Source organism: Salvelinus sp. IW2-2015, linkage group LG14 (genome assembly GCF_002910315.2).
Source record: "Salvelinus sp. IW2-2015 linkage group LG14, ASM291031v2, whole genome shotgun sequence".
NCBI classification, from domain to species: domain Eukaryota; kingdom Metazoa; phylum Chordata; class Actinopteri; order Salmoniformes; family Salmonidae; genus Salvelinus; species Salvelinus sp. IW2-2015.
The window spans coordinates 37,478,665-37,495,374 of record NC_036854.1 but is presented as its reverse complement, the minus strand read 5'-3'; the positions used below and the strand labels follow the sequence as shown (position 1 = coordinate 37,495,374).

Sequence of the window (16,710 nt, the reverse complement as noted above, 5' to 3'; positions counted from 1 at the left end):
TCAGAGTACCATTCAGAAATGTTCTCATAGAATAGATGTTTCGGTGGTTGTTGGTAATAGCATCCCAGGTTTACATAATTTCTAGCTGCAGACTAGTGATTTGTATCTAAGATTTGCTCTTATTCTGTCGGGATTGATAGTCTCAGAGTATAACCATTTCGAGCCGTGTAGCCAYTGCTCCACGTGGTATAGTTAGGAATTCAATAATTATTCGCAATCACAGCTTTGCTTAGTCTAAACTATTCGCAATCACAGCTCACGCTGTGGGTTCGCTCAGTCTTCGTACTCAAACCTGTTGCACCTCAGCTGACACCGAGGTATGCGTGGTCTCAAGAGGATTTCCTCAGGAGGGTTTTTATTCTCGTAACAGTAGTGTGTTTCCTGTCCTCTCTGAGGTCACCAGAAGAAACACACTCGTCATACCTGTCCCTTAAGTGTCTACGGACCATTCCCACCTTCTCACAAGTGGACATTTTGTTTCAAATTCACATTTTGGGGATTTAGGAGTTCGCCACGTGAAATCTTTTGTTCTCTCTGTGTATCTCTCTCTGCATTACCAGGGGGAGAGAGTCTCCGCCAAGAATTTATGGCATGAGATAGCAGAACCTGGGTGTAGGAGAGAGTGAGGGGGAAGCCATGATATATACCCAGAAAGYGCCACGTCATGACACTGTTATTACTCTGTCTCCATGCTGATATAACTCTGTCTCCCTGTTGTTATTACGTTGTTCTTTTGCTGCTATTACTCTGCCTCCCTGTTGTTAATACTCTATCTTCTTGCTGTTATTACTCTGTCTCCTGCTGCTATTACTTTGACTCCCTGCTGCTACTACTCTGTCTCCCTGCTGTTATTACTCTGTCTGGATGTTGTTATTACTCTGTCTCCCTGCTGTTATTACTCTGTCTGGATGTTGTTATTACTCTGTCTCCCTGCAGTTATTGTGTCTCCTTGCTGTTATTACTCTGTCTCCATGCTGATATATCTCTGCCTCCCTGTTGTTATTACGTTGTTATTTTGCTGTTATTAGTTTGCCTCCCTGCTGTTAATTCTCTGATTTATTGCTGTCATTACTCTGTCTCCCTGCTGCTACTATTCTGTCTCACTGCTGTTATTACTCTGTCTCCCTGCTGCTACTATTCTGTCTCCCTGCTGCTATTACTATGCCTCCCTGCTGCTATTACTCTGTCTCACTGCTGCTATTACTATGCCTCCCTGCTGCTATTACTCTGGCTCCCTGCTGCTATTACTCTGTCTCTCTGATTTTATTACTCTGTCTCTCTGCTGCTACTACTCTGTCTCTCTGCTGTTATTACTCTCTCTCACTGCTGTTATTACTCTGTCTCTCTGCTGCTACTACTCTGTCTCTCTGCTGCTACTACTCTGTCTCTCTGCTGCTACTACTCTGTCTGCCTGCTGTTATTACTCTGTCTCCCTGCTGCTATTACTCTGCTGATAAAGCCATGGCCAAAAGGTTAACAAACTCACACTGTAGTCTTATCTATATGGCCATACCTTTATAACCTGCTTGTTAGTTACATTAACAGGATACTACTCTGTACTGCAGTACATCTTCATCAAGAGGCAGTAGAGAGGTAAGGAAAATACCGGTGAGAAAAGCCCATGTGTGGTCAACTTTATAACAGTAAGAAGAAAAACTGATAAATATGTTTAGCCGTAGCCTTGTAGTCATATTGTGATTAATTATAGTGATATCTGTATTTCTCTCCTCCAATCAACTAAGTGGAAACGTACGTTTGGAGAAAGTCAAATTTAAAGTTAAAACAAGTAGCAGCTAACAGTGTTGTACAATGTACAGCAAGACAAAGACAGATATGTGGCTAGTAGAATCCAAGCTTGTTCAACAGACACCAGTAACCTCTCATGACCCGCCATTGATTTTCCCTCTGGCTGCAATCGTCCTGACATCATCAACGTTGGACGCTGCCTGCTGGACCTCCTCCAGCATCCATCCAGCCGTAGAAATATAATTTATAGAACGGGCCTCTCAGACCATAGCAATTTGACTTGCATGGTAATGTCTGTTCTAGTAATTCTATTAATTACTATTACTATGGTAATTATAGAAATTATATTTCAAGTAATTATATTACAGAGAGAAAGAGAGGCTAGATGCATAGAATTATACTAACTAGAGTGGTTATATTAAAGCCCTTCGGACCACGACAGTTTGACTTGAATGGGGATGTTCGGTTCTAGTAATTGTATTTCTAAGTATCCAGCCTCTCTGACATCAGCCTATTGCTGAACTGGTGCCAGGTGCTTACCAGCAACCCCTCCACAGCCATACAAAGCAGGAAAAAAATATTTCATAAAACTCTATTTAATAGAGAGGCTCTTAAATCTAATGCATCTAAATGGGATGAATTAGCCAGCATTGGCCTGTTGTTATAATGGGATTGAGATGTGAAACTGAAACTGTCAACTCCATGGTAGAATAGACTATATTGTTATTTCCCCTCACAATATTGGTGACTACTTTATTGGGTCTGCTTATAACTGATTTAAACCATAAACCTACATGATAAACAGCGTCCCTCTGAAACGAAAAGACTCTTCTGGGTATAGGTGTCTGCGTATTTTTAGAGTGACTGGCGTGTAGATGGCCTGTACAGACAGTGATTTATGACCAGTCAGTGTGTGTTGGGTTAATTCATTCTCCCCTCTGGCTCTTTAATGATGTAAATCTCATCACCTGGCTGTCCTACTGAGGGGACACACATTCATCTTCTCATCACATAGTATCTCTACCACACACTCAAGGGCAAGGCACCGCTTCGCTAACAGGAAGACCGACAACGGCCTCTAAGATATAATGGACAGTTCGAGAAAGAATGGTGCACTACAGTACTACTAATAACAACACTAACAGGACATTAGTATTGTTGTTATTGCTTGGATTGCGAAACCTCTTGTTAGAGGTCTTTCTTCCTCACAGTGGAAGCTCAGTTCTTTCATCATATCATAAGACGTCTTTTCCTTCACACGTCAGTAAAGAACATAACTTGATATGTGCAGCAGACAGTAGTCCCCCCCCCCTAACCAAGACTAGGTTGAAAGGGAGGCGTCACAAAGCATACAATACCACTAACACAAACCCAAGCGAACTTAGTCTAGATAGCAGAAAGAAAACTAACAAGGTCCTATGATTGATATGGTAATCAGAGGTGGATTTTCAAACCGCTTTGCAACATGAAATGAAATGCAGCCTTGCTGTTGATTTAGTTTTGAATGATTGTGGCTAGCTGGTGTGGTGTGATTGAATTGCTTTGGTTAGCTGGTGATTGAATTGCTGCAATTGCCTGAACACCACAGCTACGGAATATGGGGTGACAGGAGAATAATCATGACGTTGTACTGGCCTTTCTGCCTCTCTGCTGCCCTTGTTTTTGGTCAAATTAATGGGTGAAAATCAGCGTTAGGTCAACCAAAAATTACTTTTATAATGGGTGTTGGATTGTGCCCTCGGCTAAAAGGGTATTTCAGATAACTCTTTGTTTCTCTCAACTGCTAATGGTGAAGTCAACGCAAGCAAAAACAATATCAACACACACACACACACCACAACACACACACACACACACACACACACACAAACACCACAACACACACACACACACACACACACACACACACAGTCAAGCACAGCACACACACACATCACCACACCACACACACACGACACACACAAGCACACCACACACCACACAACAAACACACAAACACACCGACCAACCCTTGTCTGAATCTATTACATTATTAATGTTGAGAAGTGTGATATTAACTCATGTCCCTGCCTATATGTCGTGAGATTAGTCATACTCCCCTCTGTTCCTCTTCCTTCCCACCAGCTCTTCTCTCGTCTTTACTGTCAGAGGTGGACACGTATTTATATCTCCCGTCTTCATTATGCCAGCAGCCTGTCAGTTCCAGAGCAAGACAGTCGACAACACTCCACCAAATGACATGGTCAATTAACAATAACAAAGACCGCTCAGTCTATTCGGAGTCATTTCTCTACGCAGAGGGTTAATTTTCCTGCCGTTGTCTTGTAAGCTCTGAAGTCCCAGGTTACTAACGGCGGGAAGGGAAGGTATTTTGGATAAAAAAAGAGGAGAGGATTTAGCTATTTGATTTCTCTAGACTACAGCACCCAAGACAGTTTAAATGCGTTGTTGCAGTTTGAAAAGGGGGGAAAACTCGTGGGCGTCTCTCCACAGTGCTTGGTTTCAGTATAAAAATGTGTATTACGTTAGGGCTTGGGATGAGAAGAGGATTCAGATGTGATTATCCCTTTATCAAAGAATCTTTCGATTCTTCCTTTCGTTTTGATTCTCTATAGATCAGGGGAATGGCTGGTTTGTCATTAAAGCAGACCTCACCACCACCAGCTGGTTGGCACAACACTATATCCTCTGTCCTTTCAAGAAAATGACAGGCTCATAAATCACTCTATTCCCCAAGTAGCATTAGCAACCTACTTTTGAAGCAATTTGTGAGGCGAGGCCCCAAAGCTAGTGAATGTGGGGCACACCATACTGAAAAGAATAAAGCAAAGTGGAAAAGATTCCTAGGGGTTTTCAGAAAGAGTCCTTCAAGCTACTAGATCTATCATCAAACTTTTATGGAGAGATTGTGTAGATAACTTGTGAAGCATCTGAGCAATCCTCCTTGGGCTCCCTCTCTGATGTGGAATCAGGACTTCTGGCTCCCTCTCACTGATGTGGAATCAGGACTTCTGCTCCCCTCTTCTGATGTGGAATCAGGACTTCTGCTCCCTCTCACTGATGTGGAATCTAGGACTTCTGCTCCTCTCACTGATGTGGAGATCAGGACTTCTGCTCCCCTCTCACTGATGTGGATCAGGACTCTGCCTCCTCTCACTGATTGTGGAATCAGGACTTCTGGTCCCCTCTCACTGATGTGGAATCAAGGAACTTCTGCTCCCTCTCACTGATGTGGAATCAGGACTTCTGTCAGCCTCTCACTGATGTGGAATCAGGACTTTCCTCCCCTCCTCATGATGTGGAATCAAGGACTTCTCCCTCTCACTGATTTGGAATCAGGACTTCTCCTCTCACTATGGTGAATCAGGACTTCTGCTCCTCTCACTGAATATGAGAATTAGGATTCCATCACTGATGTGGTTGAGATTTACACCTCTATAGTGGAATCGGACTTCTCCCTCTCACTGATGTGGATCAGAATCTTTGCCCTCTCACTAATGTGGAATCAGGACTTCTGAAGATGAATTATGAAGCCTGTATGACTATTGACATTACCGCCGGTGAACAAAATTACTTTTTTTCCTGAGAACTATTCATTTAGCTGAAATGGAACAGCAAGCGAGCAGGCGAAGCCTCGTCTGCAAAGGCACCTCCAAATGAACGGATAAATGCAAATTGATATTCTCCACAACACTCTCCTCACACCCGACATCGTCCTGGCGGGAAGTTTGTCCAATCAGGCTTAGAAGAGGGACTACATAATCATAATGAAGGACCCACTTTAGACTACTACTGTTTGTCCATGTAGAGAGAAAAAAAATAAAGACATATCATAAGATACAGTAACCATGCATTTTTTATACTGACGAGTCCAAGTCTGTCCATTGAGAGGCTATACGGGAGTAGACCCTGCCCTGTGGTCAACAACTTGAGTATACGCCAGGCAGCATACATCAATAAGATGGCCCGATGCCAGATAGACCTACATGTATTTATGTTGCCTCAAGAATTGTGATGAGGGTTGTTGATACAAGAGAGGCAGCTAGGGGAGATCTTATTTTGATGTCTACCTCGCTCTGTCATTATCATACAGTGCTTCAAAGTCTCTTGTCTGTCAGGTAGGTTACCTGAGGATATGCAAAGAGTCCATCTGTACATCTGATCTGCCAAGTAGCATCTATTCAACTTKATTTCCGAGAATCAGATGAAAAGCAATATGTGATCCAACTAATCAAAGATGAATGATAATTCTCCCCAAATGGAAGGGTTCTATCATTACGGAAGTGATTGCGGAACAGAGTGCCATTTAGTGAGTGTGGGTTTGTAGTATTTGCCTCAATCCAGACAATGGCTTTTATTTATAGTATAGGTAATTTAGGCTTCCATCCAACCCCATACAGAATGACAAACTTTAGATGCAATAGATTGCTCTCTATTTTCTCAGAGAGAACAGTAACGACTCAATGATCCCGCTAGATATAACACCCAGCGAAGCGGTCCACGTTTTTTACTGGGTATCTTGATGTGTGGTGTTTTTTCTGAGTATCTTGATGCGTGGTATTTTTTACTGAGTATCTTGATGCGTGGTATTTTTTCGGAGTATCTTGATGCGTGGTGTTTTTTTACTGAGTATATTGATGCGTGGTGTTTTTTCTGAGTATCTTGATGTGTGGTGTTTTTTCTGAGTATCTTGATGAGTGGTGTTTTTTCTGAGTATCTTGATGCGTGGTGTTTTTTCTGAGTATCTTGATGCGTGTGTTTGTACTGAGTTATCCTTTGATGCCGTGGTGTTTTTCTCCTGAGTATCTTGATGCGTGTGTTGTGTATCTGGAGTCAATCTTGATGCCGTGGGTGTTTTTCTGAGATCTGATGCGTGGTGTTTTTACTGAGTATCTTGATGCGTGGTGTTTTTTCTGAGTACCTTGATGCGTGGTGTTTTCTCTGAGTATCTTGATGTGTGGTGTTTTTTCTGAGTATCTTGATGCGTGGTGTTTTTTCTGAGTATCTTGATGCGTGATGTTTTCTACTGAGTATCTTGATGCGTGGTGTTTTCTCTGAGTATCTTGATGTGTGGTGTTTTTTCTGAGTATCTTGATGCGTGGTGTTTTTTCTGAGTATCTTGATGCGTGGTGTTTTTTCTGAGTATCTTGATGCGTGGTGTTTTCTACTGAGTATGCTGATGCGTGGTGTTTTTTACAGAGTATGTTGATATGTGATGTTTTTTACTGAGTATCTTGATGAGCACAGATAGAGACATGAGCAGTCAAACTGACAGCGTTTGACGTTACGATCCCAACGCTGTGAATGATAGCCCTCCCTCCCTCCCTCCCTCCCTCCCGCTGAACCAGACATAGACACATAGAGAGGGGAAAAGGTGGGAAAATCTATGCTAATCAACTTTTCTGGAAGAGCAATTTCTGATTTAATACAGCCCTGCTGATGTGTGGGGATTTTTTTCTCTCCTTTGAGTGCGGTGGGAGCGGGGACAGCGGGGAGAAGTGATGCTCACACTGGGTGACACGTGTAGCCGAGGACTCTAGATGGGGAATCGATAAGGATTCGTGATTGTGGTAGGCACTTTACTGTTTGGGCAGGGGGAGGGAGAGAGGTGGTAAATTACGTAGTCCGTCTCATGGCCAAGTGGTAAGCCTACTACTGTAAAACTGTAAAACCAGACAGATTTGTGATTTTTGTCAGAAATGGTGTGTGTCCATCAGTATTGGTGACAGAATACGAGCTACAGTTAATGAGTGGATGCAGAGGGTGGGGACTAGAGGGAAATCATCCCAGCTTTTTTCTGCCTGTTCCTGAACTTCCTGATTGGAATGCCAAAGGATAGCCCTCAACCCATCAGATGAAAAAGCCTCAGAAATGGAAACATTACAATTTCAATATTCGCAAGCCATCACCTTCATCCCCACCATCATCATCCTTCATAAATGGGGCCTTCATAATATGATTTCTTTCAGCTTTATCTTTATTTTTTATCTTGGCATAGAGATGTTGATGTTTTACTCTGATATTTTCCTTTTTCAGTTATATTTTTGGTCACACTTCTCTCACAAAATGTTACAGGCACAATAGATATCAAAATGTAGCATCTTCAGACCAAGATAAAAGCCTAGGATTTATTTGGTGCTGAATTGGTTCATTTCAGTTGTTAATATAAGAGTATGTATTGCCTTATTAAACATGGACAAATAAAAATGGATACGCTTTTATGATACAGTATTTTATAAAAAATATGGACTTAACTCTCACATAGAGACATAAAATTGTTACTGCAATATTTTTAATAAGTTGATAAGACTGTCCATTTTGCTTTGTTATAAATGACCTCTACCTACATGGCATCAAATAGTCTGGAGGGGATGGTCTTCAACCTCCCCGGTTTAAATACTTTAAATAGACATCACCACAAACACTGTGAGAACTAAAGGACATGTCTCGAACAGAAACGTAGCTAATATATCATCATAAATTACATCAGACAAAATGTCAGACATTCATGCACAAAAGCAATCTAGAGCCTTCGGCTGATACAGATCCAAAAGACAGCAGTGAATAAGGCCATACAGTAAAGTCGTCTTTTCAGCAGCGATGTAAGAAGTTAAAAAAGGAAGAATGGAAACGGAATGCCATTCTGTCCGTGTTCAAGTGTTCTGGCCCAGAAAATACAAAAAGGTGATTTCTTCAAGTAATGGCAATGTAAAGACAGCACAGTTCATTTTAGGGAGGAGAAGAAAAAATATGAACAAGGGAGTTAGTACAAGGTCCCTTGTATATCACAAACAATGGTGCTTTCTCTTTGAGAGTTGTTGTTCTCATTTGTATGGTATCCATATGAGGACATCTGGCATTTGTTCTCATTTCTCTTCTAGGAGTCATCTTCGGTTTTGATGACGTGGAACAGAGTGACATTGAACAGCACCTGGTGTCCATTGTTCCAGGCATAGAGCGCCCTCTCCCTGGCGTTATAGTCTAACATGGACATGTGAAAGTACTGGTTGTGGAAGGGGATGTCTGTGTACTCATAGCTAGAGGTCTTGGTGGAGTATGAGTAGTAAACCTTAGCACCCGTCAGGTGAGAGTTGGTGATGTAGAGTGTTCCGCAGATCATAAAGGATTCCCCCGCATTCCGTTTGGAATATTCCGTGTTCCATGTCTTCTGGACTTCTAGGGTGTCCGGGTCCATCTGGGCGATGACGATATTTCCCGCGTTCTGATTGGTTGCGTACACCACCCACATGCCCAGTTCGTCGGCCATGACATCGATGTCGGAGTATCCTCCCCAGGAGTAGGGGTAGGTATTGTGGAAGCCGGCGWACTCCAGAGCCCGCTGAGCCAYCACCCGACCCGTCTCAAAACTGTACTTCACGATGATGTTACTCTGATACTTGTTGTAGTACAGGGATCCATTGTATACCACGTGACCAGTTCCCTCCCATTTAAATGGAAGGTTGTAGGTTCGAGACACCACATTAGCCACAAAGTCTTCCATGGTCTTGTACTCACGGACAATCTTACTGTTGGTGTAGCTGTCCATGTACCAGACCTATGTCAAAGAAAGATGAATAGCAGGAATTAGTCAAAACCACAAACTGATGTCTATCACACTGAACACAGACTGAATAAACATGCAACAATATCTTTACAAAAAGGTCACCTTTTCCTCCATCTCCCTTATGAATATAACATATGAACCACTTCACATGCCTTATAAATCAAATGAAATTATACTCTGCATCAGAGAAGCAATTAAATATCCCCAGAAACAGCCTTATATGAAAATCAACACCATGATGTTTGGTCAMGACAATATTAGATTATTGTTATAAATCCTGCCCTATACTCTGAAAACAAAACCGAGATGTAGCCACCAGAGACACGCACAGAGAAAGAGCTATCACCAACATAGACGCCCAGCCACCTTCCACCTCCTCCACTCCCATCSCATAACTCACCCTGTTGTTTCTCTGAGAGGCCTGTGGATCAGTCATCCATGCCCCAAACCGGGTGCCAGATGTCTTTATTGTTACAGGTCCAGTGATTTTCATTAATTTCCCACATGCTGTTAATAAAGAAATGCAGCGATAAGATGTACTGTTTTTTCCTCCTCTTCTAAATAGATTTCTCAAGCCAATTTCATGCCTGTGCCACCGGAGAGTTTACTCAACAACACTGTGCATATTAAAACCAGGCTGGCAGAAACACATACACTCAAGTCTAAGGCCTAAGGCAATCATATCGGACTCAATCAATTGGCAGTAGGTATTGACTACATGCGAAAGCTGTTTACTAATAATGGGCTTTACAGTACTGCTTGGCGTATCCCACATGGTATTGCAGAGTTGCAGAAATATGCAAACACACACATAACACCGTATGCAAACGCACATGCATAGTAATGTGTTTGAGGTTCCAACTAATTCACAGATGAAAGAATGTAGTCATTTTCTTGTTTATGGATATTACAGTGTAACTGTGCTTGAGTACGGAAACTGCAGTGATAAAAGATTCTATCATATTATCTACGCTTAGCTCTCAGTTATTTATTTATGTTGTTCAATATTATGTTTATATCAAGATACTCAATCTTTGATCTCCATTATGCCATTACCTTTTATAAATCAGATCCTTTCATCCCTTTTCCCATTAAGATCAGGTAGAGTAAAATAGTAGATTATATACAGCAGGTAAAACTGATCTCATTAAAAGATCTCATCCTGATTTTGTCTCTTCAGAGTCTCCAAACCCAGTGGAATACAACACTGTTTATGTGAGGAATTCTTGATTTTCTCCATATACAGTTATTGTGGAGTGAGCCATAAATACACAACGGATGATTCACTGAGTTTGCCCATGCAGTTGATATTGATCTGGTTCTACTCACTGAGTTTGCCATGCAGTTGATATTGATCTGGTTTCTACTCACTGAGTTTGCCCATGCAGTTGATATTGATCTGGTTTACTCACTGAGTTTGCCCCTGCAGTTGATATGGATCTGGTTCTACTCACTGAGTTTGCCCATGCAGTTGATATTGATCTGGTTCTACTCACTGAGTTTGCCCATGCAGTTGATATTGATCTGGTTCTACTCACTGAGTTTGCCCATGCAGTTGATATTGATCTGGTTCTACTCACTGAGTTTGCCCATGCAGTTGCGGAGCCTGCTGTCCAGTCTCAGCACCCTCTGGTAGAGCTCGTCATAGTCGTATGCCCCCATCTCCTCCTGAATGGCGGTGAGCACCATGGACAGGTTTCTGATCTCCTCTTTAAAGGAGGAGATGAGCTGGGCGTCTGTCTTGTACTGCTCCAACACAGGGATCAGAGGCTGCAGCTCATCCATCTTCTCCTTAAGCTCCTGGAGCAGAGACAGGCACAGGACAGAGACAGAATGGCCTGGATTAAGAGAAATCCCAGAGGGGAGATAGAAACCACTTAAGGCACGCTTAACACACCTTCTGAGCAGTGATAGGAAGCCATGCAACCTTGTCTCAAGGAAAGTTGTGGGATTTGGTACGTAAATTTGTCAGTCCATTTAGTATGATATACTGTATTTCGTTACATTATGTTACATTAAGATCGAAATTAGAGGATTTATAGTATCATATGTCTTACCCGGTGGTACGATAGCATACTACTTGGATGATTGATGTACTTATTGATGTATAGTATTATCTGTATTTTTCTGAGACCAGGTTGCGTGTTGCGTGGTAACAACAAAGGAGAATTAAGGGGGGAATTTATGTTATTGGTTAGAAGAACTAACGGCAAAGGTTAGGATAATTCAAGTAGCAGGTTAGGTGTAATGGGTTAAGGTTAGAATAAGGGTTAGATGAAGGGTTAGCTATGATGTTACACTTGTCCCCTACGCTTCTCGAACACAGAACCTTTGTATTGCTAGACAGTCGCAATATACGCCCAACCATCCTCCCTGACAAACCTCCCTACTTKGTTTCTGTTTAAATTAACTAGACCATTAGTACATATCATACATCTTGGAGGTCTAAATAAATGCATGTAGTATGCTTTGTATGGCTGAGGCCAGGCTGAGCCATAGGGAAGAAGAAAAGTGGAGTAGAGGAAAAAAGGGGGTGTTGAAAATAAAGTGAAATATGGGTACATGGAGAAGTACATACACTACTGTTCAAAAGTTTGGGGTCACTTATACATTTCCTCATTTTTMATAGAAAAGCACATTATTTGTCCATTAAAATAACATCAAATTGATCAGAAATACAGTGTAGACATTGTTAATGTTGTAAATGACTATTGTAGCTGGAAACGYCTGATTTTTTATGGAATATRTACYTAGGCGTACAGAGGCCCATTATCAGCAACCATCACTCCTGTGTTCCAATGGCACGTTMTGTTAGCTGTTCCAAGTTTATCATTAATTGATCATCGGAAAACCCTTTTGCAATTATGTTAGCACAGCTGACAACTGTTGTGCTGATTAAAGAAGCAATAAAACTGGCCTTCTTTAGACTAGTTGAGTATTTGGAGCATCAAAATGTGTTTTTCTTTKAAAAACAAGGACATTTCTAAGTGACCCCAAACTTTTGAACAGTAGGAAAATTTAAAAAATAATAAATGGATGAGTAGGTGGGTCAACATTTTTTACTTGTACTGTATATACACTACTGTTCAAAAGTTGGGGTCACTTAGAAATGTCCTTGTTTTTGAAAGAAAAACACATTTTGATGCTCCAAATACTCAACTAGTCTAAAAGAAGGCCATTTTATTGCTTCTTTAATCAGCACAACATTGTCAGCTGTGCTAACATAATTGCAAAAGGGTTTTCCGTGATCAATTAATGATAAACTTGGAACAGCTAACAAAACGTGCCATTGGAACAACGGAGTGATGGTTGCTGATAATGGGCCTCTGTACGCCTACGTAGATATCCATAAAAAATCAGTCGTTTCCAGCTACAATAGTCATTTACAACATTAACAATGTCTACACTGTATTTCTGATCAATTTGATGTTATTTTAATGGACAAATAATGTGCTTTTCTAAAAAAATGAGGAATGTATAAGTGACCCCAAACTTTTGAACAGTAGTGTATGTACTTCTCCATGTACCCATATTTCACTTTATTTCAACACCCCCTTTTTTCCTCTACTCCACTTTTCTTCTTCCCTATGGCTCAGCCTGGCCTCAGCCATACAAAGCATACTACATGCATTTATTAGACCTCCAAGAGTATGATATGTACTAATGTCTAGTAATTTAAACAGAAACGAAGTAGGGAGGTTTGTCAGGGAGGATGGTTGGGCGTATATTGCGACTGTCTAGCAATACAAAGGTTCTGTGTTCGAGAAGCGTAGGGGACAAGTGTAAACATCATAGCTAACCCTTCATCTAACCCTATTCTAACCTTAACCCATTACACACTAACCTGCTACTTGAATTATCCTAACCTTTGCCGTTAGTTCTTCTAACCAAATAACATAAATTCCCCCTTAATTCTCCTTGTTGTTTACCACGCAACACGCAACCTGTCTCAGAAAAATACAGATAATACTATACATCAATAAGTACATCAATCATCCAAGTAGTATGCTATCTTACCACCGGGTAAGACATATGATTACTATAAATCCTCTAATTTCGATCTTAATGTAACATAATGTAACGAAATACAGTTATCATACTAAATGGACTGACAAATTTACGTACCAAATCCCACAACTTTCCTTGAGACAAGGTTGCATGGCTCTCCTATCACTGCTCAGAAGGTGTGTTAAGCGTGCCTTAAGTGGTTTCTATCTCCCCTCTGGATTTCTCTTAATCCAGGCCATTCTGTCTCTGTCCTGTGCCTGTCTCTGCTCCAGGAGCTTAAGAAAGAGATGGATGAGCCTGCAGCCTCTGATCCCTGTGTTGGAGCAGTACAAGACAAGACGCCCAGCTCACTCCTCCTTTAAAGAGGAATCAGAAACCTGTCCATGGTGCTCACAGCTATCCAGGAGGAGATGGGGGCATACGACTATGACGAGCTCTACCAGAGGGTGCTGAGACTGGACAGCAGGCTCCGCAACTGCATGGGCAAACTCAGTGAGTAGAACAGATCAATATCAACTGCATGGGCAACTCAGTGAGTAGAACCAGATCAATATCAACTGCATGGGCAAACTCAGTGAGTAGAACAGATCAATATCAACTGCATGGGCAAACTCAGTAGTAGAACCAATCAATAACTGCCAGGCAAACCAGTGGTAGAACCAGATAATATCAACTGCATGGCAAACTCAGTGAGTAGAACCAGATCAATATCAACTGCATGGGCAAAACTCAGTGAGTAGAACCAGATCATATCAACTGCATGGGCAAACTCAGGAGTAGAAACAGATCAATATCAACTGCATGGGCAAACTCAGTGAGTAGAACCAGATCAATATTCAACTGCATGGCAAACTCAGTGAGTAGAACCAGATCAATATAACTGCATGGCAAACTCATGTAATCATCCGTTTTGTATTTATGCTCACTCCACAATAACTGTATATGAGAAAATCAAATTCCCACATAAACAGTGTTGTATCCCACTGGGTTTGGAGACTCTGAAGAGACAAAATCAGGATGAGATCTTTTAATGAGATCAGTTTTACCTGCTGTATATAATCTACTATTTTACTCTACCTGATCTTTAATGGGAAAAGGATGAAAGGATCTATTAAAAAGGTAATGCATAATGGAGATCAAAGATTGAGTATCTTGATAAACATAATTATTGAACACATAAATATAAACTGAGAGCTAAGCTAGATAATATGATAGAATCTTTTATCACTGCAGTTCCGTACTCAACACACAGTTACACTTTAATATCCATAAAACAAGAAAATGACACATTCTTTCATCTGTGAATTGTTGACCCTCAAACCACATTACATTTGCATGTGCGTTTGCATACGTGTTATGTGTGTGTTTCTTATTTCTGCAACTCTCGAATACCATGTGATACGCCAAGCAGTACTGTAACCAGTATTAGTAAACAGCTTTCGCATGTAGTCAATACCTACTGCCAATTGATTTGAGTCGATATGATTGCCTTAGGCCTAGACTTGAGTTGTATGTGTTTCTGCCAGCCTGGTTTTTATAATGCACATGTTGTTGAGTAAACTCTCCGGTGCAACAGGCCATGAAATTGGCTTGAGAAATCTATTTAGAAGGAAGGAAAAAACGTACATCTTATCGCTGCATTTCTTTATTAACAGCATGTGGGAAATTAATGAAAAATACTGGACCTTAACAATAAAGACATCTGCACCCGGTTTGGGGCATGGATGACTGGATCCACAGGCCTCTCAGAGAAAACAACAGGGTGAGTTTATCGATGGAGTGGAGGAGGTGGAAGGTGGCTGGGCGTCTATGTTGTGATAGCTCTTTCTCTGTGCGTGTCTCTGGTGGCTACATCTCGTTTTGTTTTCAGAGTATAGGCAGGATTTATAACAATAATCTAATATTCCTGACCAAACATCTTGTTGATTTTCATATAGGCTGTTTCTGGGATATTTAATTGCTTCTCTGATGCAGAGATAATTCATTTGATTTATAAGGCATGTGAAGTTGTTCATATGTTATATTCATAAGGGAGATGGAGGAAAAGTGACCTTTTTGTAAAATATTGTTGCATGTTTATTCAGTCTGTGTTCAGTGTGATAGACATCAGTTTGTGTTTCGACTATTCCTGCTATTCATCTTTCTTTGACCATAGTTCTGGTACATGGACAGCTACACCAACAGTAAGATTGTCCGTGAGTACAAGACCATGGAAGACTTTGTGGCTAATTGTGTCTCCGAACCTACAACCTTCCATTTAAATGGGAGGAAACTGGTCACGTGGTATTACAATGGATCCCTGTACTACAACAAGTATCAGAGTAACATCATCGTGAAGTACAGTTTTGAGACGGGTCGGGTGCTGGCTCAGCGGGCTCTGGAGTACGCCGGCGTCCACAATATACCCCTACTCCTGGGAGGATACTCCGACATCGATGTCATGGCCGACGAACTGGCATGTGGGTGGTGTACGCAACCAATCAGAACGGGGAAATATCGTCATCGCCCAGAATGGACCCGGACACCCTAGAAGTCCAGAAGACATGGAACACGAATATTCCAAACGGAATGCGGGGAATCCTTTATGATCTGCGAACACTCTACATCACCAACTCTCACCGACGGGGCTAAGGTTTATACTCATACTCCCACCAAGACCTCTAGCTATGAGTACACAGACATCCCCTTCCACAACCAGTACTTTCACATGTCCATGTTAGACTATAACGCCAGGGAGAGGGCTCTATGCCTGAACAATGGACACCAGGTGCTGTTCAATGTCACTCTGTTCCACGTCATCAAAACCGAAGATGACTCCTAAGAGAGAAATGAGAACAAATGCCAGATGTCCTATATGGATACCATACAAATTGAAAAACAAACTCAAAGAGGAAAGCACCATTGTTTGTGATATACAAGGGACCTTTACTAACTCCCTTGTTCATATTTCTTCTCCTCCCTAAAATGAACTGTGCTGTCTTTACATTGCATTACTTGAAGAAATCACCTTTTTGTATTTTCTGGGCCAGAACACGTTGAACACGGACAGAATGGCATTCCGTTTCCATCTTCTTTTTTAACTCTTTACATCGCTGCTGAAAAGACGACTTTACTGTATGGCCTTATTCACTGCTGTCTTTTGATCTGTATCAGCGAAGGCTCTAGATTGCTTTTTGTGCATGAATGTCTACATTTTGTCTGATGTAATTTGATGATATATTAGCTACGTTTCTGTTCGAGACATGTCCTTTAGTTCTCACAGTGTTTGTGGTATGTCTAGTTAAAGTATTTAAACCGGAGGTTGAAGACCATCCCTCCAGACTATTTGATGCCATTAGTAGAGGTCATTTATAACAAAGCAAAATGGACAGTCTTATCAACTATTTAAAAAT

The 16,710-nt window shown here is 41.4% G+C and overlaps 1 protein-coding gene and 1 pseudogene across 2 annotated transcripts in view; one reads left to right on the top strand and one right to left on the bottom strand.

Moving 5' to 3' along the window:
- Positions 1-7,751: 7,751 nt before the first annotated feature.
- Positions 7,752-16,710, bottom strand: part of olfm3a (olfactomedin 3a) — a 52,275-nt gene continuing 43,316 nt past the window's right edge. Inside the window, exons 4-6 of one of the 2 annotated variants that reach the window (XM_024000751.3) lie at positions 10,891-11,110; positions 9,711-9,817; positions 7,752-9,301 (exon numbers count right to left, since the gene is read on the bottom strand). In XM_024000751.3, coding sequence (XP_023856519.1) covers positions 8,624-9,301; positions 9,711-9,817; positions 10,891-11,110 — 1,005 coding nt within the window. In that variant the 3' untranslated portion in view covers positions 7,752-8,623. The remainder of the gene's footprint in view (positions 9,302-9,710; positions 9,818-10,890; positions 11,111-16,710) is intronic. The other variant, XM_024000750.3, reaches the window with a different exon arrangement.
- Positions 13,469-16,139, top strand: LOC139028711 (noelin-3-like; annotated as a pseudogene).